The 26,590-nt window shown below is 34.9% G+C and overlaps 1 protein-coding gene across 16 annotated transcripts in view; it reads left to right on the top strand.

Annotated features, from left to right (window-relative positions):
* Positions 1-26,590, top strand: part of MYCBP2 (MYC binding protein 2) — a 169,052-nt gene that overhangs the window by 77,457 nt on the left and 65,005 nt on the right. For 13 of the 16 annotated variants that reach the window (XM_059839180.1, XM_059839171.1, XM_059839182.1 and 10 more), the window contains 22 exons: positions 16-143; positions 1,765-1,856; positions 2,767-2,901; positions 2,982-3,065; positions 4,290-4,386; positions 5,166-5,358; positions 5,966-6,240; positions 7,188-7,409; positions 9,010-9,201; positions 10,028-10,234; positions 10,981-11,112; positions 11,639-11,817; positions 14,404-14,546; positions 15,305-15,405; positions 16,562-16,780; positions 17,879-18,104; positions 18,397-18,515; positions 19,790-19,877; positions 22,888-22,940; positions 23,623-23,795; positions 24,035-24,179; positions 26,020-26,232. In XM_059839180.1, the coding sequence (XP_059695163.1) occupies positions 16-143; positions 1,765-1,856; positions 2,767-2,901; positions 2,982-3,065; positions 4,290-4,386; positions 5,166-5,358; positions 5,966-6,240; positions 7,188-7,409; positions 9,010-9,201; positions 10,028-10,234; positions 10,981-11,112; positions 11,639-11,817; positions 14,404-14,546; positions 15,305-15,405; positions 16,562-16,780; positions 17,879-18,104; positions 18,397-18,515; positions 19,790-19,877; positions 22,888-22,940; positions 23,623-23,795; positions 24,035-24,179; positions 26,020-26,232 (3,416 nt within the window). The remainder of the gene's footprint in view (positions 1-15; positions 144-1,764; positions 1,857-2,766; positions 2,902-2,981; positions 3,066-4,289; positions 4,387-5,165; positions 5,359-5,965; positions 6,241-7,187; positions 7,410-9,009; positions 9,202-10,027; positions 10,235-10,980; positions 11,113-11,638; positions 11,818-14,403; positions 14,547-15,304; positions 15,406-16,561; positions 16,781-17,878; positions 18,105-18,396; positions 18,516-19,789; positions 19,878-22,887; positions 22,941-23,622; positions 23,796-24,034; positions 24,180-26,019; positions 26,233-26,590) is intronic. The other 3 variants (XM_059839176.1, XM_059839184.1, XM_059839168.1) reach the window with 1 other exon arrangement.

Genomic DNA, 26,590 nt, shown 5'->3' with positions numbered 1-26,590 from the left:
TTTTTTTTTTTGCAGGTCATGGAGGAGGCTGGGGTTATTCAGCCCACTCAGTAGAAGCCATCCGTTTCTGTGCTGATACAGATATATTGCTAGGTGGTCTTGGTCTTTTTGGTGGCAGAGGTGAATACACTGCTAAAATAAAGGTAGGAGGTTTGGTTTTGTTTTAAGCAATATTGTGTCTCAAAATCACAACTTTCAGTAATGCATCCAAAACCATGATTAGTTTTATTTCTTGATGAATGAGTGGTTTACTGTATGTGGAAAGCATTATGCAGGCACAGTGGGTGAAGTACAGAGCTGAGAATTACTGTTCTTACTTTTCATGAAATTGGCTCATTCTTACTTTCATTAAATGCTGTCCCATCCTAGGGATATCTTGGGCAGGTATTTTAGTGGTCTGAATGGTTCTGTGATCTGTTTACACAAAGCTCCAAGGTCCACCAGCAGAAAATTGGTGTTCTGGGCTTCAGGTTAAAATCACATCCTGTGTGATGCATGAGGAGCTGTTCTCAAAAGCAGAAAAAGAGTCCTTATCAGGAACCATTGTTTTCCCCTTTCCCTGCCACTTCTTTCTCAAACTGCTGTCAGGAGAGCCTCTGGGCTGGGATTCTTCAACTGAGAAGTGGCTGCAAATACAGTTAACTCTGTGCCAAATATAGGCATGATTATGGGTGGAGCAAGTGTGCTGATTATTTTAAAATAAATAAATCTGGCTTTGAATAAATAAACCTCGCAGAAACACACACTGGTGTTAATGCTCTGGTTTTGGGTGAGTGTTCTCTGCTCCTATACTTTATAAGGATTTTGGTGAAAGATGTTATATCTGAGACTTCTATTAGATGTTTGTGTTTGTATATTCAGAACATGTTATTGTTGTTACATACTTATCATTTAGTGGATTATTGAATTTTCTCCCTCTGTTTTCAGATGCATAGGTATTGAGGTTTATTCTAGGGAAATGGATGACACGCTTAGCAGTAACATTTGCTTAAGCCAATAGGAAATCCAAAATAAGTAGTTGCACTTGTTCTAGTTTAACATAATGACTGAGAATTGCAAGTAACTAAGTACAGTCAAGAAATTTAACGTTAATCACACCATTTAAATACCAGAGGTAATAATGTTATGATAATACTCTAACATTATATTTTCAGTTTGTTTAGGATTAGATTATAGCCAAGATAAGATCTGCCAGTCCTGCCAGAAATAAGCTGTGTAAAATAGGTGTTTGCAAGAGAAGTCATTGACATGTATTGTGGTCCTTTTTCAAAATCATCAAACCATAGAAATTATTTGTAAGTAAGAAAACAAAATTCTCTTAGGTATCATGTTTTGTCCCAATCACCAGCTGTTTATAGCACTATTGACTGTCTCTGCTCAGCTGTCAAGCTGTCCCTTTCCAGAGAAGCTGAGTATATCTTAAGGTCATATTGTGCATTTCAGTCGGTGATGGAAAACCTGCAACTTCTGCCCAACTTTCCCTTTTTTAGATGCTCTGCTTTTGTCTTGTTTGCAAGATTTAGGGTGTTTCTCCACTTAAAAATGTATATGGACATAAGGCTGGGAGGTCATTGTCAATTGCTATTTCTAAGCCATTAATGCCTGACTTCCAAATGTGGGTTTGCCTGTCAGTGATACTAAGTAGTAGTTATTTTTGGGAAGGAAGAGTAGTATACAATTTCCAGAATGCCACACAAGAAAAAGTGGTATTATGAGGTTTCTAACACCTAAAACATAATTTTACCTTTTTCCTTACTTCACCAGTTGTTTGAATTGGGTCCAGATGGGGGAGACCATGAGACGGATGGAGACCTCCTTGCTGAGACAGATGTCTTAGCATATGACTGTGCTGCCAGGTAAGCTGTTTAGCTTGCCTACTTCCACCTGCTTCTTGATCTTTATTTTTACTTCCCTGTACACATTTTAGTATCACTTTAAATATCAACAGAGATGGTCTGTGTCATTAGGATTTTGTAGCAAGTGATGTAAAACACTTGATGTGTGTAGGGAAATAGTAAAACACCAAATACATCCCCAAACCAGTATGGTATTTAAATTAAAAGAGGAAAAATAATGAAATTCTTGCTTTTGTTTAAATCCAAGTCAAATCCTATCTTCCTGTGTTGAGACCATAAGACAAAATATTGCAGCAGCTCTTTTGTGCGTATGGTTGGGTTTAGCCATGTGTTATCTGCTTTTTCGTTCTCTATAATGAAGTAATTTAAATTTCAAATGATACATAAGTCTTTCAGGTTTAAATCTTATATATCAATCCCCTAAATATATATCCTCTTAATTTCTTTAATACTTATTGTAATTACTAAGAATTTATGTATAAGGTCTTGTCATTTGCAAACATTTTAAGAAATCAGTATTATATAGTACCTTATAATTAATACTTTGCTTGCAGTATTGTGTATTAGATGTAACTGGGTTTATTTAAGTTAATTGACTGAAACTTTTTTTAATTAACATTAAGTTAATTTAACTAAGTGTCTTCTTGCTCTGTTTGGCATTGATACAATTGTTCACAATTCAAGATCAAGCACAACTCAGGCATTTGTAGGTCCTTCTGAATTAGTTTTTAATTACTACAATATTTTTAAATTAAAAATTTTCGATTAAAAAGTTTGGGGTTTTGAATATAAATAGATACAACTTAACACTATTGCTTCTCAATTTCTTTTAACAAGTAGGATGTAATTTATTTAAAGTGAATATAAAAATAATTAAAAGATAACATTTTCCAAAATTTACTTCTCCCAGAGAGAAATATGCAATGATGTTTGATGAGCCGGTACTCCTGCAAGCTGGCTGGTGGTATGTAGCCTGGGCAAGAGTGTCAGGACCTAGCAGTGATTGTGGATCTCATGGACAGGCCTCTATTACTACAGATGATGGGTATATTTTTTTCTATATTTATTATGAGAAAGAGGAGCTCTAATAAGATTTAAATAATAACTAGGTTATTTCTCTTTCAGTGTCGTATTTCAGTTTAAAAGTTCCAAGAAATCAAATAATGGTACAGATGTGAATGCAGGGCAGATTCCACAGTTACTATACAGGTAATACTTTAACCTCTGGAACACTTTGTTGACATGTTTTTTTAAAATAGAAATATTAAATTCATTATAACCATGTTTCATGAAAATATTACTGTATTAAGCAAAGGAAATTAGTATCTGAAAAATGTAGGGAAAACTTACTGCCTTTGAGAAAAGTAATGAAATTATACCCACATTTACTTCCTTGCTATTTTTCTTGCAGTCATGCTGTATGAGTCTTGAGGTTTTCATTTACATCCATAGAATCTCACAATAACATTAATAATATTTTTTACTAGTTGGGAGTGCTCTATTTGGTAACCCTCAGTTTAGGAACTGTATACTCTTGAACAGATGATGTTAATGAAACAAAGCCAAAATCAACAGTGCTTTACAATAAGTTACCATAAACTTATCATTGCCTCGATAAATGTTGTGTTTTAATAATCAGGAACTCTTTCACTGTGTTGATAGTAGATTTTACAGATGTCCTCAGATAGATACATGACATAAATTTTATATATTGTGTGTGTATGTAATTCCCCTGGCTTCCACACTGATTCTGAAGCTTAGAATTCTTTGATACCAGTTCTCTTCTTCTTTCTAAGAATGTCCTTTTCAAGGTTCTTCTGCAGAACAGTTCACTTCTGCCATGAAGTTTTCTGTCCTTCCTGGTGAAGGTTTATTTTGATGTATATGAAGTCCTGGCATGACAAATTCATCATTTAGGTGATTTCTGTAGAGAGGTGGCTGTAGCCAAAAGACAAACAACCCTTGAGACCTCTGAAGACCAGTGGGGGGCCCAAAAGGGAAGATGCTACAGTGATAGATGCTGTCTGTATTTTTTAACCTCCACGTACATTTTGCCTTCACAAAACCAGTGTTCTTTTAAGGAATAACATTTCCAGTCGTGATGTCATCTGAAGAAATACAGTAGATACTAGTAATAATTTCATGTAATTAAATCTCAACCTCATTTTTAGTTGTCACAGTACTGCTAGTTGGAGAGAATTCAAGATACTTGGTTACTGGTCTAGAATGATGAGGAAACTGCAAAAAGTTCTGTTGAAACGGAGCTTTTTTTTGAGAATTAAAACTTTTTTTACTTTGGTTCTTTTCCTCACTTGAACAATAAAACAGTAAAACTATAAAAAAGTAAAAAACCAAAACAAAACACCAAACCCAACCCAAAACTTTACTAAAAGTAGAAAGTGGAGATTTCAAGTTCTAAAATTATTCTTCCAGGTTGCCAACAAGTGATGGCAGTGCATCCAAAGGAAAACAGCAAACTAGTGAACCTGTACATATTTTAAAGAGATCTTTTGCCAGAACTGTCTCAGTGGTGAGTACTATTGAGAATCTTCTGTGTTTCCTGCAAGTTCATACATGGTTAGGAAACTGAAAGATGTAGATGTGAAAATAATGATGATTTTGTGCTTACTTTCTCAAGGAGAAATTAGGTACACTGATAAGTATATATATATTTTTTGACTTTTTCTGAAGATTTTATTTTCTTGTTCAAAACCAAATACTTTTATTTTACTTTCTGAGGTACAACTTTGTGAAATTGACTGACCACATACAATAATAATGGTAGAAACAAAACTTTTTAAATCCTTAGATTTTTTGTGAACTACCATGTGCTTCTGTTTAGCTTTCAAGTGCTGTAAAGGTCATATAGTGGCCATGGTCCTGCAGATCATAGCTGTTTGAAAGCAAAGTGAAGACAGCCCTGATAAGAATGTATTATGTCCAAATTTGGTGTTGGACTCTTCTGTAGTTGAAGCAATTAAAGCTTATTGAAAAACCTCCATTACATTTGTTCTTAAATAACTGAGAGGCTTCCTCACATAATATTCTAAAATAGCTTATAGATAGATTTTATTATGGTATTACAGTTAAGTGTCCCCTGCATTCTCAGTGTTTTGGTTTTTTTTTTTTCTCAAGCAAATTAGGATTTGTGTGTTGAATGGTGGATATATATGGACATAAATGTATTTTCATAGGAAACATAGATGAAGATGCTATTTGCCTTTTGTCTAACACTGATGCAGAACTGTCATTTCTTGTTTTTTAACACTAAATCTGTCTTTGGTATCTATCCTTCATACCTTGAAATAGGAATGCTTTGAATCTTTACTGAGCATTCTTCACTGGAGCTGGACAACACTGGTGCTGGGAGTTGAAGAACTTCGTGGGCTGAAGGGTTTCCAATACACTGCTACTCTTCTGGATTTGGAAAGGTTGCGTTTTGTGGGCACTTGCTGCCTGAGATTGCTGAGGGTTTACACCTGTGAAATATACCCAATATCAGGTATTCCTCTCTGTTTCATATTTATTAGCAAATAGTCTACAGGAAATTTATGGTTTGATCTAAGTAGTCATGTAGGATATGATATGAAATAGATTTGCTCACACAGATGGTTTTATTGGAGCAATTAAAAGACTTGTTGTCAGAAATAGGAAATTTTCAATTGTCTGCATAACTAAGTATCCTAGTACCACATGTTTGCACTGCAACCTGTGTATTTTGAAGTTAATTTCCTGTGTGATTTGTCAGTTGAGCTGTTTTGGACACTTTGTATCTTCTTTTTTCCGTATCTGTGCATAATGCTTGCTGTGGCAGCAAGCCAAGTGTGAATTTGAAAGATTGTGTTTTTCATGCCTGTGCTTTAAAAATGCTCATTAAAGCGCAGTTTATATTATAAAGGATCAGAAAAGTGGGAGTTTTTAATGCTCAGGTTTTTTTGATAGAGTTTAACATCCTTTCACTGTTTTACTTTTGGAATTAACTTCTCTGAATGTAGATTCAACAATGTTGCTGAATTCCCTGTTTTTCTGTTGGCATTTAAAATGTGCATGCTAACATGAAAATATTTCATTATTGTGCATTTAATGCTTCTGTTTCTGTAATCTTCTAGCTACAGCTAAGGCAGTTGTAGAAGAAACCAGCAAACTAGCAGATTGCATTGGAAAAACTAGGACCTTGCTGAGAAAAATTTTATCTGAAGGAGTTGACCATTGCATGGTGAAGCTGGACAATGATCCACAAGGATATCTTAGTCAGCCTCTCAGTCTGTTGGAAGCTGTTCTTCAGGAATGCCATAATACATTTACAGCTTGCTTCCATTCATTCTATCCAACACCAGCTCTCCAGTGGGCATGTCTTTGTGACTTGCTGAACTGTTTGGACCAGGTACATTAAAATGACACAAGTAAATGTAACAGCTTAGCTTGTCCTTTTGCTCAATCTGAAGCCGAGTAATACGTAAAACTGTTATTAATTTTTTGCATTTATCCTGATTTGCTACTTGAGTTCTATTGTGGTTTTGGATTGTTTTTTTTAATGATTGGGCATGGGATTTCTTTCTGGTTTTGTTTGTTTGGGGTGTTCTCTAAATGTAGTTCAATAAGAGCCTAGGAACTTAGTCTTCTTTAGCTTTTAAGATTCTCTGTGGGACAGTGAAGAAAATTTGTGGTGCTGGTAACCATCAGCACCTGCTTTTCCAGTGTTGAGGCCATGCCTTTCTATGTGCTTACCCTTGCTGCATGTTGACTAAGAGCATCCATGTGGAATTTATCACTAATACTTGAGTAATTCCTCATTATTAAACAGCAGTGCTCTGCTCCAGCCAAGTACGTGAGAAGCAGTATTCTGTAATCAACAACTTTCTTATTTTGCTTATTGTGAATGAGCATCCTACATCTAAACAGTGTAGTTGGTTGCTTGCATTGCTTGGGGTCAGATGTAAACAGTTTGCTGCTTTGCATGAAGATTCATTTAGCATATACAATTTCAAGGAAGAATCTGTTCTTTAATGTATGGCTCTAATTCAGTTGTTTAATTATAATTAATTATAAGAAAAGCCTTGTCTTCAAAGGATACCAAAATTTTAAAAGTAATATTAGATGGGTTTATTATAAAATATGCCTTTAAAATATGCCAACCAAAAAATTTGAATTGCTCCAGTTTTGAAGATCTGAATTCAAGCTTATGAGCGAAGATAATGTTAAATTCATAAAAAAGCTTTCTCTAAATTATTTTTATTAATTACAGTAAAGCTGGAAAGTTCCTTTCCAAGTAGTTTCTCCATTGTTTCAGTGCAGTAGTGCCATTTTGTTAATTTCTTTTTCTGTCTTTAGGATATCCAGGAAGCAAACTTCAAGACCTCCAGCAGTCGGCTCCTTGCAGCTGTCATGTCTGCTCTGTGCCACACTTCAGTGAAGCTGACCTCCATCTTTCCCATTGCCTACGACGGAGAGGCCCTGCTGCGCTCCATGGTTAAACAAGTCAGCACTGAGAACGACTCTGCCCTGGCCCATCGCTTTCCTCTTCTGGTGGCACACATGGAAAAGCTTAGTCAGGTGAGGATGTATTCTAAAAATCTAATGATTTCTTTTACTTTGCAACAGAAAGCTGTTATGTACCTACATGTTTTTGCTAAATAAAAATGTACATTTATTTACCTAAGTGTTTTCTTTCTAAAAGGCTTATTTTAGAAACTTCTTACTTTGTACAATTTTTAGTTTTTTGTGTGAAATATTTCAACTGTTTCTTCTTTGGAGAATGTCTAAGCAGAATGGTTCTTATCTTGTAATATTAAATTGGAAGAAATATCCTTTGGAGTATTATTCTGTTTTCTGCAGCAGTTTTTCAGTTTTTTCATGTGATCACATGTAGATAGATTTGGTGTTTTGAGGAAGACAACCTTAGTAATAAGAAGCCATGTCCCAAACTGGAGTTTTTAAGGGGGTCAATAAAGGAATCCCAGTTCATACTGTTCTAGCAAAGGTTATTAAGCAATTTCCTGATCAAGGGCTCTTTAATGCTGTATATTGTAGTTCTGATATTTTAGAATTGATTTACAGGAATGAGAAATAAGATAAAAGATAATTAATAAGTAAAGATGATAATAATAAAAGGTAATAGTGAGATAAATAGGACTACTAAACAGTATTCTTCAATTTGGGTGGCAACAGGCATATGAAATTATGAGTTATGCAAGAAAGGTAAATAGAGGACAGTTGTAGAATCTACCATTCCCTGAAATTTAGAGCAAAAGATAAGGTCAGATGTTTTCTACTCTCATAAAATGCACAGTTAAGCTGCAGGACATACTCCTGCATAGGCCGTTATTGTGCTAAAAGCTTTCACGGACTTGGAAAGCACCTGTACAAATTAATGAAGGAAAAAAGCAACAGGCACTACTAAATGCAAATATAGTATTTGTCTCTTGGATGCAGCAGCCTCTTAACTGTAAAAGATGGAAAAGTGTTCTGTACAGGTTTCTTTGCCTGATTGTCTTCCATATTTGTTCACCACTTGGATTTTTTTTGGCATACAAAGAGGTGAGAAGGATAAACCTTGGATTTTGATCTGTTGAGCTGATTTTATTTTTCTTGTTGAAAGCAGTGGATGTCACTGCTAGGCAGAATAGCTACCATTTGTTTCATAGTCTTCATTCAGCAAACTGTTTATAATCATCCCACCGCTGGTTTTGTCCTACCTCTTTGCATAGAAGATTCTTTTTGCTAACACCAAAACAATAAAGCAAAGGCTTTTTTAGACACTGCAGAAGAAAATTGTATGAACTGTTTCAAAAGTAGCTATATGTCCACTGTGTTTTCATGTATGCTTTTAAAGTCCATAGGTTTTATGGCTATACAGTATATAAAGAAGAGACTTCTCCTGGGAAGGACATCTGTGTCTGGTGTCTTTCCAGTGTAATAAAAGACTTGTCACCACCTCATACAGGAAATTAAGGACATCAATCAATTCTTTTGACAAAGGAATACATACTATGGTAGCTTTGAGTCTTATAATTTTTCTTCCCCCTTCTAGACATTTCTAATCTTCATGAAGTCACAGATATTTCAATAACCTAATACTTATAATATGTGAAAGTTTGTGTTTTGGTTTTTTTAGTAACCATGTCATTTGTCATTGTTTTTGTTCACACTGCAGAGTGAAGAAAATGTTTCAGGGATGACCAGCTTTCGGGAAGTGCTGGAAAAGATGTTGGTCATTGTTGTTTTACCAGTACGGAACAGCCTTAGAAGAGAAAATGAACTTTTCTCTTCGCATCTAGTTTCTAATACCTGTGGGTTGCTTGCTAGTATTGTGAGCGAGCTCACAGCATCAGCATTAGGATCTGAGGTAAAGCTGCTCTAAAATAATTTTAGAAGTCTTTCAGGACAAACATACTATGAATGTGATTGAGGCTGTATGGGTATTTTATAGGTGCGCAGCTCTTTCAGAGATTGTGGAATTCTCAGTTTTGAGTGGTGCAGATGATTTGCATAGATTTAAAAGCATATATTTATCAGAGAAGTACTGTTGATAATTAGCTACTTCATTAGTGCTGAAGAATACTGCAGATTGTTTTAAAATTTGTACATCTTTTGAGTAGTTTGCTTTTTGCCTGCATATTTGTGTAGCTATACAATCCTTTCAGGAGGCTGTAACTTCATTAAGCGACAGAAAAGTATCTGAAATTGTTAAAGGCATGTCACTGTCTTTATGCTGTCAACAGGCTTTTCTCACAGAAAGAATCAACTTTTGATAACATCTTGATACAAGGTGTTTTTACCATTATGTAACAACTGTTTCTGCCCTCCTAATCTTGATTGTACCTGAGTCAGATATACCTTACCTTTACCTAAGGCACAAATACCTAACCTCTCTTTTAGTACAGCTAATCTGTATTTTTTGCTAATTCAGCCATAAAATATCTATTTAAATATTTTTAAAAAACTAGTTGATTTCTGATTATTCTTAGTTAATTTTTAATTATCAGAAATACTTTCTTTTTTCTTTTTAGTCAATATTAACTAGAAAGCTAAATAGTGCCATCTTCTGTGGTTTATGAGTTGACTTTTAAAATTTACCCAGTTGAAAAATCTGATAATTCACTTTGCTTTATCAAATTTGTCTAAAATTTAGCAGTGAATATTTTCTGACAGCTGTATTTAACTTTCTTCAGGTTGATGGACTGAATTCTCTCCATTCTGTCAAATCCACTCCAAACCGATTCACTAAAACAAGTCAGGGAAGAAGCTGGAATACTGGGAATGGATCCCCTGATGCCATATGTTTCTCTGTTGACAAACCTGGTGTAGTTGTAGTAGGATTTTCTGTTTATGGTGGAGGAGGAATTCATGAGTATGAGTTGGAGGTATTAGTTGATGATGTAAGTACTGCTTTTGGGAAAACAATTTGAACAAAAGTAACCTCAGAGGTTTTCTTAGAGTATGTTCTACAATGTGATATTTTCATATTCATATTCAGTCTAGGCTCCCAGTAAAACAGTGCACTGGTAGTAGGATTTTTTGCTTGTGGTGAAGATTTTTTTATTACCACAAGCTTCATACCATATCTAGTAGGGTCCTTATCTTGGTTATTGTTGTGAACTGTTCCTTTATTGCAAGTAATATTTGAAATATCGGGGGCTTTTCACTTTCTGGAGCTAAATATAAATTAGTACCTGTTACCTCTCTGTCAGCCATGAATGAAATTAAGAAATGAGGTTATAACCAAAAATTGAAGAAAAGTATGATAGCCTCCCTGCATGATCAGACAGTACCTACATATGTTTCATGTGCTGTTGATGTACTCTCTTAGAAGCAGCATAAAACTGGGTTGTGGGTTCTTGTAATGAAGCAAAACTACTGTTCCTTTACATACAGTTGTTCACTGTAACTGACAATTCTGATCTCTTTGAAAGGACAAGCACAGGTTCCTATGGGAAATTAACCTCTCTGCTCACTAATTTCCTCTTATGGGGAAAGGCTTTACTGTTGACTCTGAGCAGGTTTTTCATCATTTGTTTGTAATGCCATGTGTAAGAATTTATGCACTGAAACATAAGTTGCACATTGCATGTGTCATGTATTTACATTATAAATTTATTAAAATTACTTTGTTTCTTTGAATCAGAGTGATCATACTGGAGATGCAACTCATTCTCATAGATGGACATCTTTAGAATTGGTTAAAGGAACTTACACCACAGATGATTCTCCTAGTGACATAGCTGAAATCAGACTTGACAAAGTTGTGCCACTGAAGGTAAATAAAATAAAAGTACATCTGTAGATTTCATACAACTTTTTTAGATAACAAAATTGAAATGGTCAGTGTAAATTGTTTGGGTTTTTAGATGCACATTCATAAGTTGATCTTGATGTGTGCTTCATAAAGTCTTGGCTTCAACCTATAAATTAGAAGTTCCAAATCCTCTTAGCTAGAAGAAATTAGATCCCAAGTGCATATGATAGATTGTAGTTGCCTAGTAATTTTAGAATATTTTTGAAAGTGCAAGTTTTTTTGTGCAACTTGATAGTTAATTTTCTTGGATACCTGCTTGCTCTTAAAGTTATTAGTAGTAATTTAAGTTATGGTCCATAGTTTGGGAGCATGGAACAGCTCTGATTTTTGTTAAATGCTGGATCTTTCTTGTTTTATTTCATTTGTAGAGTGCTTTGAAGGAGTTTTCAGACTCTACAGTATTAATGTAAAATAATAACTTTCATATACCATGAAGCCATTAGATATTTGCTTTATACTGCAACCTGTTTTTGCTCTCCTTTCTCAGGAAAATGTGAAGTACGCAGTTCGCTTGAGGAATTACGGAAGCCGGACTGCCAATGGAGATGGTGGGATGACCACGGTTCAGTGTCCCGACGGTGTAACGTTCACATTCAGTACATGCAGTCTGAGCAGTAATGGCACCAACCAAACACGAGGACAAATCCCACAGATTCTTTATTACAGGTTTGTGTGGTGTAGTGATTCATTTCTAAGAAAAGTGAACAAAACCATCACAGTGCTATTTTACCACATCTTTTACGTCTGTTTTTAAGAACTGATAGAAATAAATGCATCCAGAATGTGCTTGTGATGCCTCTTCCAGTCTTGTTTTAGGTTCTCTGCTTGGTTTTTTTTTAATTAGACAAATAATGTGATGATTGACTTCTTATGAGGTCCATTGTTTACTACCTTAAAGCTCTAAATAAGATGCACTATTTCAATTTCTGTTTTTTCAATACTATAGGCGATATCTGAGAGAGATTACTCACTGACATGTTTATCTCTCCAATTTATTCAGTTCTTCAGTTTCCAAAAATAATTGCATCAGGGAGTGAAGCAAGGTCTATTTATATAGGAGCTCCTCTCTTACTTAGAGGTGAAAGGTATAAAAAGAGAAATTGCAATTGCCTGAAGAAAACCAGCTGAAACATCTGATGGTCCTGCAGGGGAGCTTTGCTTCAGCCTTTCAGGATGACAGTAGGAATTCACTTGTGGTGATGCTTTTGCAGAAAGCATTGCTTTTGTGTTTGAGGTGCTTACCCTGATTTGTATAAAGACAGGGCAGTGCAAGGCTGATTAACAGAAGATGAAAGGAATAAAATGATCAATGAACAATAATTTACTTTTATCTTTGATTGTGTGAGAAGCATCTACATAACAAAATATGTAGAAGATAAGAAAAAGTAGTACTTACACTAACTGATGTATTTTAGACTAACAAGCCCATGAACATATATTGCTCTTCATATTTTACCTTCTTTAAAACTTTAAGGAATAAAGTGGCCAGCAAAATTATAGTAATAGTATATTTGAAGATACAGGATAGCTCTAAACTACCTTAAAACATAAGATTGTGCTCAGAGATCCAGCTTGTCAATAAAACCATTAATTACTTATTAAAGAATGTAATTGCAGTGGTGCAGATCATGATACTTTGATTGATTTAGTCTCCTGGAAACTTGGACTTTATTATGCAGTATCTTAATTGGAAAGTGTCATTATGTAAGAAGGATGAAAGATAGACATGGAAAATACCTATTTTCACTCCTAGATTGTTTTCTTTTATACGGGCAAAAGAGAAATAAAAGAGAAATAACAATTTCTTTGATTTCAGAAATGCAAAGGATGTAATTTCAGTAATGGAAACTTCAAGGCATTCTAACAATGATAAATTAGAATATGAAAAAACCCCACACCAAAGTCCTGTCTTCAGATCAGAGTAGTCTCAGGTTTTTTAGTTTCAACTGGTAAAATTCAAAGAGGCTTTCAAAAGACTAGTGGTACAAGTTGGAACTGTTACAGAATAAATTGTGTTGAAAAAAATTGCAGCTGCTGTGGTGTAATCACAATGTCTTTGTAGTTTGCATGGACAAGATAAATTTATTTATTGCATGGTTATGGTTGTGGACTTAGTTTGAGGACTCACTGTTTGATATATAATGATTGGAAGTTTTGATTTGCCTAAAGCAAAGAATCAAATGTTCAGTCAACTATTATTGAGCAGGTTGTAAAAGTCACACTTGATTTTGTTTGGAGGCTGCTCAGATATCAATAGAACTGTTTCTTAGGCATATGCAAAGAAAGACCACATACAGAAGTTAACACACTTTTGGTAAGCAGAAAAGTTTTGGAGGGATTTGTTGGAAAAGTACCCAAGTTGAATTGCACTTATTGTCAGTCACTAAAAAATTCAAATGAAAAAGGCTTGAGGCTGACAGCAAAGTCACAATTCTAGGACACTTTGAGAAAACATAATCTTTTGTAATAATCATTGATTCACATGACAGAGAAGGAGAGAGATCCTTGTTCACTGAACTGCTCAGAGTAAAATATCTTAACATTCTGAGGTGCTAGTCCTGAAATAATACACTGGACAAAAAAAAGATATCCAAAAGAAAATGGTATATTTTGTTTTACATGTTGACTAAGTGATTTTATTTCTCTGTGCCAAGGCTTAATCACTATCATATTGAAGACTTGAATTAGTTTTTAATTGTCATTTGATAGCTTTGAAAAAGCAAATCAAACCTTATTGAAATGGTTGCATGCATGATGTTTAGGAGAGCCTAATTTGATACACAGAGTGGATTTAAAAGAACTGTTTGTTTGGTAAGTCTTGGGTAAGCCCAAGACTATTTCAAAGCCATAATAATCTTTGAAATAAGCAGGGAGAATCATTGTCTTTTACAAAAATGCAGAAATATCCATTAAGAAAGTTTTACTTGTTTCTGTGAAGTATTTAACATTGCTCTTTTTCCAAGAGAGGGAACTTGCTTTGGAAGAGTATGGCAATTAATTCTGTGGTTTAAAAGGCATTTAGAGAAAAGAAACATTGCAGGAAAATGCTTTTTATACTTTTTGCCAAATGAAGTTCTTGCAAAGGACTAACAGTGACACATTTCCTCCAAAATATCCTCCATGGTTTCTCTGTGGTTTTTTATTGCTTTATCAAAAATTGTTTTGCTTATTCTATGCCAAAAATTAGTCAGTAGTTTTTTTTTAATGTAATTTTGTATTTGTGAACTTACTTTAACTTAATCCACTGTCCAGGAGTGAGTATGATGGTGATCTGCAGTCACAGTTGTTGAACAAAGCTAATGAAGAAGACAAAAACTGTAGCAGGGCTCTTTCTGTCGTGAGTGCTGTTGTACGAGCAGCCAAAGACTTGTTGCACAGAGCTCTTGCTGTAGATGGTAAGGCTTGGAAAAATTTACTTTACTTTTCAAAACTTTTTACTTTGCTAGCAAGCCATAATAGTAGAATAGCACCTGAATACAAGAGCTGTGATGTTTCTCTTTTGCTTTCGAAAGAATGTTTTTCTAACCTTTCATTCCTGTAGGTATCCAACTGTGAGTAACTTTTATGTCATTGAATTGTGCTTGTGATAGCATATGCAGATACTTTGTATAAATTTGCTCATTAATTTAGCAAGTATCATATGGTAAGATTCTTTATTTCCTAAAGATGTTTTATGTCAGGTTAGTTGCACATTTCCTCAGTGTTTTGCACAGAGGTTGTAATCAGTAGGACTGGTTAATGTAATTAATATTTAAGCACTTAAACATCCCTTTGTGAGAAATGTAGATATCAGCCAAAATGTTCAGCATATTACATAGTGCTATAAAGCTCATTTTGAAGGGCTGGGAGGACTGTTGTGCTAACTTATGCTGTAAAAAATATGAACACAGCTTCACAAAATGGCAAAGAATGCAATAAAATAATGCTCCAGGAGAAGGACACTTTTCAACAGAGAACTATATATAGTTATATATTTATCTTGGGTGGACTTGGCAGACTCAGAATTCAGTGCCTAAACAATGAAAACATTTGAAGTAAAAATAGTCTGGGAAATAGAAGTTTAACTTACAAGGGGCAAACCAGAAAAATAAGATGTGCTTTGAACGACAGCATGTTTATTAATAATACCTCTGTTCTAATTATCTTTATTTAGCTGAAGACATTCCAGAATTACTCAGTTCTTCCAGTCTGTTTTCAATGCTGCTTCCTCTCATCATAGCCTACATAGGACCAGTAGCAGCAGCCATTCCCAAGGTATACTACTCAAGAGAAATTACTGAATAAATGTATGAATGTTATGCAAGGAAAAGGTTTACTCTGAAAATTTGACCATCTTGATTTCTTACTATTCTGTGAATTAGTGGTTTATAGGTTTATATTTGATGAGTCATGAATTGTCCATGAGTCAAGAATTTACAAGACATGTAATGACCTTTTTTTTAACATGAATTGAAAACATGATAACAAAAATACCTTAAGGAAGCCGAGAAATATGAGAGGCTTTAGTAGTAGGAAAAGATAAGGAATGAGAAAAATGTAATTTACAACTCATTGATCAACATTGGGGGGGATGAAATTTTTTTATTTTATATAAATATTATTCTTACGGTGAAGAGCAGAAGCATTTGCTCATTAAATTAAGATTATTTCTGTCAAATTTAGAGTTTGAAAGATGTCAGCTGTAAATAAAAGAACATTTCTTTCCAGTGCCATGGCATTTCTTGCATGTGCCTGGTCTGGGACACTCTTGAGATCTGTTATTAGATCTGCAAATGTCAATAATCCTTAACTAGTATACACTATTAAGTTTTATTGCTTTTTCATGAGCTCTAAGATGTTTTTTGACGTTTTTTTTAAAAGGGGAGGAAATAGAAGTGACCACTTAAAATGCAGCAGACATGTCATGAAAGACAATGTCAGATTTTAGTTACCTTGTTTCTTCATGGAACTGAGATTTGAAACAACCAAGTGCTTTGCTGTAGAACTGTTCATCTGCTTAGAAAATGAAGTGAAGATCCCAGGGAACATAATATTAATATTAAAATAAATATTAATATGGCTATAGAGTTTAAGTGGGTTTTGGCTTTAGTGTGGTATTTACTTTCTGTGAACTTGTACTTACTGTTTGTTATTGTTTAAGGTTTTAGTAGACGCTATTTTAGGGAAAGGATATCACAGTTATATGCAGATTCTTGTTTCAGGTTTGGTGTGGCTCCAAGAGGAGATTAATGTACTGCTGCTTTTTCTGTTAGGATTGTGTAGATGCAGAATTGCAAAATGATGGAATGAATTGCTATTAGTGATATTCTGAAAATGTTCAATCAACCATTGAAGAGAATTTTAAGTATTAGAGTATTGTTTTCACCAATTTATAAGACTTTGTAATAACACATGTGGTGTTATGTTACAGGTTGCTGTTGAGGTCTTTGGCCTGGTACAACAGCTGCTTCCTTCCGTGGCAGTTCTGAATCAGAAATACGCCCCTCCAGCTTTTAACCCAAATCAGTCTACAGACAGCACCACTGGAAACCAGCCAGAGCAAGGGCTTTCAGCTTGTACTACCTCCAATCACTATGCTGTCGTAGAAAGTGAGCACCCCTATAAACCTGCCTCTGTTACACACTATAAGGTGAGCACCATTTCTAAGTGGACATGCTGCTTCTTAAAAGCTTTACACATGAGTTTTCTTGAGTCAGCATTTGCTATCTGAAAAATTGTTGCCGTAGATTATAATTAATATTGTCTAATATAGAAAACATATTATTATATTATTGCTATACTGCTTTTTGGACAAAACTCTACGTCAAGTATAGTGAAGTTTTAACCCCCTAATTCAGCTATCTGCTCTAAATCCCTAAATTTGCATAGTCTTAGATTTTTCTGCTGTCATACAGTTTCTTTGCTCTAACTGTAGAGGTTGTAGAAGTTCAAAGTCTTTACGTATAGAGTATATAATCACATATCAGATTTTCTTACCTAATGTTTTAACAATGTTTTATAAGAATACATAAAGTCAGTTCTAGTCAAATTAAGATCCAGAAGTAGCAAAGCTATAATCAAGAGCCTGAACATAAATTATTATTCTACTATTCCAGTGCTTGTCCTGTGAGACAGCAAGACATCCACTGCAGAAAATGTAGTTACCATGTGATCATCTTGGTGCAGTAATGCTTACTTGTGTCCTAAAAGTTTATGGAGCATGTCTAAAGCCTTGGGTTTAGTAGGTACTGCATTTGAATTTCTGTAGCTATATACTATTGTACTGCAGGCCACATTCACTAGTGGTATTCAGCTGCTCTGTACTTTTCTGGGATTGCACAAAACAAGTATTCATTATGTTCATTGAAGTTTGAGTTTGAAAAAGGTATCTGAGAGTTCAGTGTGTGTAGTAGTCTGTGGTTGTTTTGTTCAATGAACCTGTACAGAATTCTTGAAAGCAATTACAAGTGGTGCCAGTGCAAATACTTAAAGGGAATATTGAGTTATAAGGCAGGATTCTAATTGAGTGAAGTGCAAAGCATCTCAGGTGTACATAAATTTCAAGGAATAAATTAGGTTAATGTTAATTAAAAGAATAACAAAACAATTGTGCAGAATTTCATAATGAAATCACTTCTGTAGACTAAATCAGAGTTAAGGCCAAATGGAAATGAAGAAGTAAATGTAAAAAAAAAAAAACCAAGAACCCCAAAAGCTTGGGCATAATTAACTTATTGCTTTGTTTTAGGTGACTTTTCCTGAATGTGTCAGGTGGATAACAATAGAGTTTGACACTCAGTGTGGCACCGCTCAATCAGAGGATGTTCTTCGTTTACTAATTCCTGTCAGAATTGCACAGAGTCTGGGATTTGGACCAAAGCATACCTCTGTTCATGAGAACCTTAATTCATGGATAGAACTGAAAAAGTTCTCTGGATCTTCAGGATGGCCTACCATGGTATTGGTATTGCCAGGTAAAACACAGATACTGATGTAATTACTAGTAATGTGTGTCACTGCAATAATTAAAGGAAGTTTGCTTTTTCTGCAGAATTATCTTGGCAAACAGAGTTAAAGAAGGGTCTTTATCCCAGCTGGCAAGTTAATTGTGTCTATAGTAGATGTCTTGCTTGAAGTATTGATCTGCTTGTTTTTAATTCACATTTTACCTGTGAAAGCTGGGTTTCATATATACTTGCGTAAAAGAAAAACACAAAAAGAGGAGGAATATATTATTCATTTAATTTATCCTTTTACTTCTCAAAGGGAATGAAGCACTTTTTTCTCTGGAGACTGCATCAGACTATGTGAAAGATGAAAAAGCTTGTTTTTATGGCTTCAAATGTTACGCAATTGGATATGAATTTAGTCCAGGAAGTGATGAGGTAAGGGAAAAAGCAAGGTAGTTATAATTGCTTCACCTAATAAATCATCTAATAAATTTTTTGACAGTAAAAAAATTTGTATTTCCACTTATGGCTAAGTGACATTAGCAAAATATTTTTAGATTATTTATATAAAAGTAATAACATTTTTTTGCTAAGGGCATTATTAATTTGGAATTCTTTAATCAGGAGAACATTGAAATGGGGTTTTGCATTGTTTGTTGCACTCTGCAAAAACATAGTGTGGTTTTATCTTGTATGTCAGTGGGATACAAGATTTCCTGAAATTCTGGCCTACTCTTGCACCAAAGATCCAAGATGTGGGGCTTTTTACTGTCACTGCCTATTGAATGACATACTTGCATTATTTTCCAGTGCTCATTTAGACAAGAACTCTCAGACTCCTTGGAAATGCTGTGTGCATTTAGGCTACCTCAGGTTTTACCCAGTAGTCTCCTCATTTTAGCTCTAAGGACATGAGTCATTTCCACCACTGTTTATTGCAAAGGGACGATCAGATTTCTGCACATCCTTGACCCAGTTCTTTCTTTTGGTATAAGAGATTACGGAAAACACTTAATATGTTTTATACTACATCCAGAAAAATAAGTCTTCCATTGTCCTGGGAGTCTTTGGCCCTGTTCCTTCATGTGGATTTCGCAAGGTCTGCATCCTGCTTACACTGCAGCATTTATAGAAGACTTACCTCATCTTATTCCTGGATTTGGCTCAAGCTAAATCATGTCTTCAGATTTTCAGAATGTCAGGTTCTTTGGAATTTCTTTACATATCAGATAAGAACACATACCATGAGATTATTATCTATGGTTTTACTGGCTTTCAGCAGAATCAGATTTATAATTTCTACAGATGATCTAATTAGTCTGTGTTTGCTTAAGCAAAAGTTATTTCTATTCAAAAATACCCATGTAGATTCATGTAATTCTTTTTCTTTAAAGCATTTGCAAACAAAGCTGCTGGCATGTTTTTAATGCTCAATGCTAAAACATTGCTAGCTAATACCTTAAGTCTATCATCTAAAGAATGGTTGTAAGTAATTGTTTTCAAACATGCCTTTTTATTCTAAAAATTTTTGTACACTGTCCTGTGTCACAGCAAAACATGGCAGTGGCTGTATGACAAGAAATACATTGCTGAGAAGCTTCAAACTGGGACATACAGTATTTCTTAATAGAAAACAATGTCAGAAAAATGGATTTATTGTCCTGTTTTCTGAGACACTAATTTTGTTTTAATTTTTTTTTATTTTGAAGGGTATTATTCAGCTGGAGAAAGAACTGGCAAATTTAGGAGGATCATGTGCAGCAGCTTTGATGAAGAAAGATTTAGCACTTCCTATTGGTAAGAACATACTTCATTTTTTCATCATTGTCCATGTTTTCTGAATTAATAGTGCATTCAAATCTTATTGTTGCTTTTAATTAGAGATAATAATACAAAATTGTGTCTTCAAACTGAATTAATCAAACAGTAAAGCTGGCAGTATTTTTTGCTTACCTTGTTCTCTTTGTGTGTATATGGGGAGGAGGGAGACATGGTCATTTAAATTTGAATGAACTCACCCCATCCACAGGTAGTGTATGACTGTATGAACTGTGTCCCACAGTTTCCTCGTGGTACTTCCTAAATGTGCAGGTATCATATTTGTATTTCTCTTTCACTGTTTTTTTTCTTCCCACTCTTCACACCTCTCTGTATGAAAAAATACCTGCAGCATTGAACTGCAAAACTTTAAAAAAGTAACTTTAAGTTGAAAGTAACCATTTCGTCGGTAGACCTTATAGCTAATAATATTTCTACTGCAGCCTTTTTTTTTTTTTACTATTAGAAAAGAAATCACATGCTTTTACAGCAGATGCTGCAAAGAGAGGTTTGTAGTAACCCAGCTGCAATTTAAAATGTAAGGAAAAATGAGTTTGTGGAAATTAATGGATATGGAGATGGAATTAGAACTTCCAATGATGCGTTAGAACTTCTAATTCTGTATTATGAGTAATATAATTTCTTTTAAATAGCACCAGCATATAGGAAAAACAGGGTCATAATTTATAATAGGATATCTCTCTGATCATTTTCATTTAGGGGCACAAATCAAAGCTCAGATACTGTTACACTGGAAGTGTGGATTGATGAGCAGGAGAGCAGTGATCAGTGTGGCCTTCTAATCACAAAACCTTCTTTGTATTTTTAATCCAGTATTTTGCTTGTGTATTTGGATTGTTTACAAATTTCTTCCTTTATGTTGTAAGGAGGCACCTCAATTGCACTAGTAGATCTGTATTTCACTCTCCAAAGTACAGGCAATTCTTCAGGTTAAATAGTGCCCTCCTCTCTTATTCCTCAAGCTCCTTAGTTTTGTTGACTTCTCTTAGTTTTGCTGTTCTTCTGCGCAACAACAACCAAAAGATTGAAATCCTTGTAACTTAATCTCCCATATTTTGCAATACTTTGTCCTTCTCTCTTGGGAGCTTTTTATATTTGTTCTGTTAAAATGCCTGAAATACAAAGGGTGACACATAGATTGACTTTATGCAATCCAATAGAAATTTGAAACAAAATATTCAGTGAGGTTACCTACGCAGTCACAGCTGCATACAAAAGTGGTTGTTTATGATCTGCAAGAGAGGAGGGATAGGTGCATTGCCTCTAAGGAGTTTCTTGATGACTGATCTAATGGCAATTGATTTGTCTGACTGTTTATCTAACATCAACTCAAGAACTTCAACCAAGTCTGTTAATGTTGCTGGTAAGATTACAGTGCTTGTGCTATATAAGTGTATTGTTTCTCTCCAAGACCACTAGACGCTCTGGGTAAACAAAACTGGGGAATTATAGTCAATGGTGGTAGTATTTGCAAATGGAAACTACTGTGCAGCCTTTTAAAATGGTTTTCAGCTGTGTGCAGTTTTGCTTTGGTGTTTTGTCTGGTGTCTCAGAAAAACACTGTGGCAGAAAGAGTGGTAAAGCTGTGGTTTTCTAGAGCAACATTTAAATTCCTTAGCATCAGACTTTTTTTTCTTTTTTCTGCATCCTAGGTTATGTATCTTCTACCTTTTTGCTGCAAGTGAAATGCCTCTTTAATACTGTCATTCCTAATCTGCAGAGCACTGTTACCTTACTTGTGTGAGAGTGTCCCTTAAGAAAAACCTACAGAGAATAATAGAATCAATAATCATATAAAAGACTTTCTTGTAATGGATACACACAGAAAAGGCCCCTTTTAGTAGACTTTTCATACTTTGTTATAATTTCTACAGTTTTACTTTTCAGTAATTGTTGTAGTGGGTATATTCAGTGTGCAGAGTCAAATATTTGTGGGACTATTCCTCTAGAAATATTAGGAATAAAAGTGTTTTGAAGGACCTAACAAGGTTAAGCCTGTTTTGCTCTGAAGGAAGATGGACCAGAAAGTGCTTTCTTCACATATCAGGAAAAGTATCTTTGAGAGTTACACCCAAATAGTGTTCAAGTTAGCATGTTCAAATGGTTCTTCTTCCTTCTTGCCACTTCAAGACATGAATTTAAGATACTTCTTCCCAAGAGAGAGATCTGGACTATGACCAAGATCTGACTTCAACAGCAGTGTGAAATTGGTTTTTGTATTTTGTATTACTACATTCTTAATTGTGTCAAATCTGGCAGTAGTTTATTTCTGAGAGCAGTTTTTAGATGTCTGTATTTATTTTAATTTTAAAATTTGCCTTGGAACTTGGTTTTCTTATTTCTCTCTCTTCTGACTAGTAGAATTGCCTGACATGTTTTTAAAAGAGAGTAGAAATATGGTAACCTTTTCTGTTTCACCCCTCTGTTAAAAGACTGTGTTTGGCAATTCTGGTCATCCTGGAATCAGGCTTTGGAGTTGGATTTGTGAGAAAGAAATACTGTGTAATACTAAGTATTTGAGCTTTGTGTTTTAGGAACAATCATAATTCATGAAATTGTGCAGTTTGTCAGGTTTTCAAAAAATTTTACAAAGATAAGCTCTTAAAAGGGAGCAGCTGTTGCATATTTAGAGATACTGCTTCCCATAAACCACCTTGACCTCTCAAAATCTTTCTGAAAGTATCTAGTCACATCCAAAGACTTGCCATACATAGTGCCTTGGAGATAAAAAGAGAAGCACCAAATTTTTGTTCTCTGTAAGTTACATTGTTCATTTGTGTGTGCACTGAACTACACAGTACTGCATGTTTACTATGTTATTTATAAATATTAGTATTTCAGCTGCTGATTGAACAGTATGATGCATCATTATGCAGACTTGAAATCTGTAATATAAAAATCTTCACAAAACAGAATTGAATCTTATATTCTGCAATATGTAGATGATATAACTGGTTTATTTTTCCAGCAGGTAGTGAGTTTGAAGAGGATCTTGAGATACTTGAAGAGGCTGCCTTACAGGTATGCTGCAGCTTTTTATCCATTGCAATGTACTTAGCATTGTTTCAATGCATAATTGCATTGAAACTGACTGCTACAGAAGAAAATAATTTGTAAGGCTTTTATACTAGAATGGAATCCAGCTTATTATTTGACAGTTTAAGAAAATCATACAGAATTTTAGTATTTAAATGAAATCATTTTTTATAATGAATCTGCTTGGAAAAAAATACGTCACATAGAACATTAGATGACAAAGTATTTCAAAATATGTTTGGCTGAGGTTGCAGTGTTTGGCAAGTTTTAAATGTTACCAAAATCAGTCTTTTACATATCTTTGTAAGTAGAGAAATAAAATAACTTTTTCAGCTGAGCAGTGATGTTAATCAAGTCTCAAATAGTACGATTGCAGTTGTTCTGGTTTGCTGATGGCCTTTTGTTGAGTACAATGGGACTTAATGCTGAATTTCCCTCAACTCAAGGTCATTTAACCTCTCTTGGCATAAATTATTGTTCAATAGACTGTGATGGCTTTTTCTAAAGCTTTTATCAGGGTAAAGTTTATTCTTCTTGAATGGTTTTAAATGCTCAAAATGTTTTTTACCAATTGTGTCACATTATGGGAAAATGTGAACATGTTACTGAAAAGCTGTTCTATGTCTCTTTTTTCACCCCCAACCTCTGCCAAAAAAAATCCAAAAAGGTGTGCAAAGCTCACTCAGGCATTCTTGGGAAAGGCTTGGCACTGTCTCACTCCCCAACCATTTTGGAAGCTCTCGAAGGAAGTCTTCCCCTGCAGGTACAAAGCAACGAGCAGTCGTTTCTGGAAGATTTCATTGCTTGTGTACCAGGATCAAGTGGTGGACGACTTGCAAGGTAAAACTGCACTGTTGCTTGTCCATTTAACTGGCTATAGAACTGTCATACTTATTTTAAATATTAGTTGAGTAAAACTTTTTGGCTAAATTGTTTCCATTAATACATTAGTTAAAAGCATGTAGGCATTCAGATGTTCTGTGTCTTTTCTTAGCTCTGTGTCACATTTGTACAGAGTAAGAATCTGTCTTTTGGAGGCTGTAAAAGATTTTAATGTTGGGTGGTTTTCTTTGCTGTAGGTGGCTGCAGCCAGATTCATATGCTGATCCTCAAAAAACATCATTGATTTTGAATAAGGATGACATCCGGTGTGGTTGGCCAACTGTTATTACAGTACAAACAAAAGACCAGTATGGGGAAGTTGTTCATGTTCCTAATATGAAGGTAATTATTGTAATCTTGGCTGTTCTGCTTCATCTTGTTGTCTTTTAGTTTTTATTTTAGGTATTCCACAGAATACTCTTGTATAGGACAGAAAGTGGCATTCATAAATTCATTGTAATCTGACTTTCTTACCTCTAAATCCACAAACCTGCCAAATTCTGTATTATGCCACCATCATTTCATGAAATTCATAACTTGCCTGTAATGAACCACACATGTGTAGTTGCATAAATAATCAGTCATGAGTGAGGTTGGATGGTGGGGATGTATTAAGGTGACAAGAATCCATTTTTTAATTTGTAAGCCAAGAAAGAGTGTTACAAACCATAGACTTCGTGATGGGAAAAAGAATCAGAAGCACAGTGATGGACCACCTTTTAGTTACTCTATTTTAGACTAGAACAGTACTGTTGCCTTTTTTGTTTCTAATACTTGGATGTTCCTGTAGTCCTTGCAGTTAATAAGGATAACTAGCAGGGACTGGTGTTCCTGTGTTTTCTTTCAGCCTCTTCAGTTAACCACTGTTTTTCAGAAGTGGAAAGGAGGTGTTCTTGAAAGCCTCAGGTAGAGTTAGGAGAATTTTGTGCATTTTGGGGTAAAACCTATGTGGAATGTATAAAAGTAGGCTGCTTGATTTGAAGTAGTAAAGCAATGCAAACAAAACAAACACAAAATGGTTTTCATGTTCTAATAAATTAGGTTACTTCTGTTTTTTAAAGCCCACTACTACTGTACAGTAGTTGGTTTTGTTCAAGCCCAAGTGTAGATGAAATACTTTTTACAAAGGCATGATTTCTTGTGAGAAAAGCTCTCAAATCTGTTCTTTGTATATGATATAATAATTGAGTTTTTTTACAATGAGCTGTAAACCTAATAATGAGCAGCAGTTCTACATCAGTCACACAAGAATCAACTTAATCACAAACACTGCTTGAGTGAAATTTGTCTGATTACTGACTTAAATTAGTGACAGAACAAGTGAAAGACTCTCAGTAGTGATTTTATTCCATCAATCAGGAAAAAGATATGTAAAAATATTGTTAAAATTATTACTGGTTTTATTATTTAATTGCTGTTCACAGATGTATTGAAGTGACAAAAACCTTAATTCAATTAAATTATTCTTCAGGACTCATTCAGTGTGCAATGCAGTGATGTAACTTTTGGTAAATTAAATCAAATTTTGATAATACTGTGTGTGAAAGCAGCAGTGTTTAATATTGCAGATTTCAGATGAATAACATATAAACTTATTTTCCAGGTAGTCTGTCTGTCTTTCTCAGAAAATTGTGTACTGCTAGCTGTTGCCTGCACTAACGGAGACCCATGCTACCTCTGGGGGGAAAAGTCAGTTAAAACATGCATTGAAGAGCACAATATAAATGTGCAGTGCTGGCTGTGAGGTGGCAGAGCCAGCCAGGATTCAGTCTGGCCATTGCTGATCCAGATCTCGTGGCCATGATGATCCACATTGTAATTCTTTGCACTCTCTTGGAAGAGTTTCTTTCTCCTTTGTTGCACTTTTCTGTTCTGGGAAAACTTCCCTAGGCATACCAGACTGTGTGCTGCCAGCCAGGGAGTGCTCTGGGACTGGCAGAAGTGATACCAGCCTGTGCTGATGGTGGAGTCAGTTGGGTGCTTCTCCCCTGCCCATTGGCATCTTCCCAAGATGCTGTGGGCTTCCCAAGGGCTTCCCAAGATGCTGTGTTTGGCTTTGCAGGTTAAATGTAGATACATTGGGAATTGACACAGCTGGATTTACAGCTGTGATCAAATTTAAAAGAATGTGTGTGTTTGTTTTCTCACTAAATCATATTCCCTCTTCCACGTCTTATTACAGGTGGAAGTCAAAGCTATTCCTGTTTCTCAGAAAAAAACATCTTTGCAACAAGAGCAAGTTAAAAAAGTACAGAGGATACCAGGCAGTCCTGCAACAGCTGTTTCCCCTAGCAGTGATATGACCTTTGGAGGACTTCCTTCACCAAAGCTTGATTCCTCCTATGAGCCAATGATAGTAAAAGAAGCTCGGTATATTGCTATTACAATGATGAAGGTAAGTTAATGCAATTTTGGCAATGTAACTGTAGAATTCAGCATTCAAAGTGTGTAAAGGTATGCAGCAGAGAAGGAAAAATGTATGTTTACTTTGGTCTCAATCTGAAAATATATTCAATGCAAATGACTTTGATTAATATTAGTTCAGCAATAAAGGAACTACATCAAAAAGGCCAGTTGCTTAAACTCTAAAGCAGTTAGATTGGATTAGCATAAAAAGGAAAGTTGTCTTTGATTTTTATTAAACAGATTAACAAATTAATTGGAGTCATGCAGGAGAAATAACAACAGATATTAAAATGGTGAAGGGAAAGTTAAACCAGTATTTTTATTTATATGGAGTTGGAGTGTTGCAG

The sequence above is a fragment of the Haemorhous mexicanus genome, chromosome 2 (assembly GCF_027477595.1).
Source record: "Haemorhous mexicanus isolate bHaeMex1 chromosome 2, bHaeMex1.pri, whole genome shotgun sequence".
NCBI classification, from domain to species: Eukaryota; Metazoa; Chordata; class Aves; order Passeriformes; family Fringillidae; genus Haemorhous; species Haemorhous mexicanus.
This window is presented reverse-complemented; position numbering and strand designations above follow the sequence as displayed.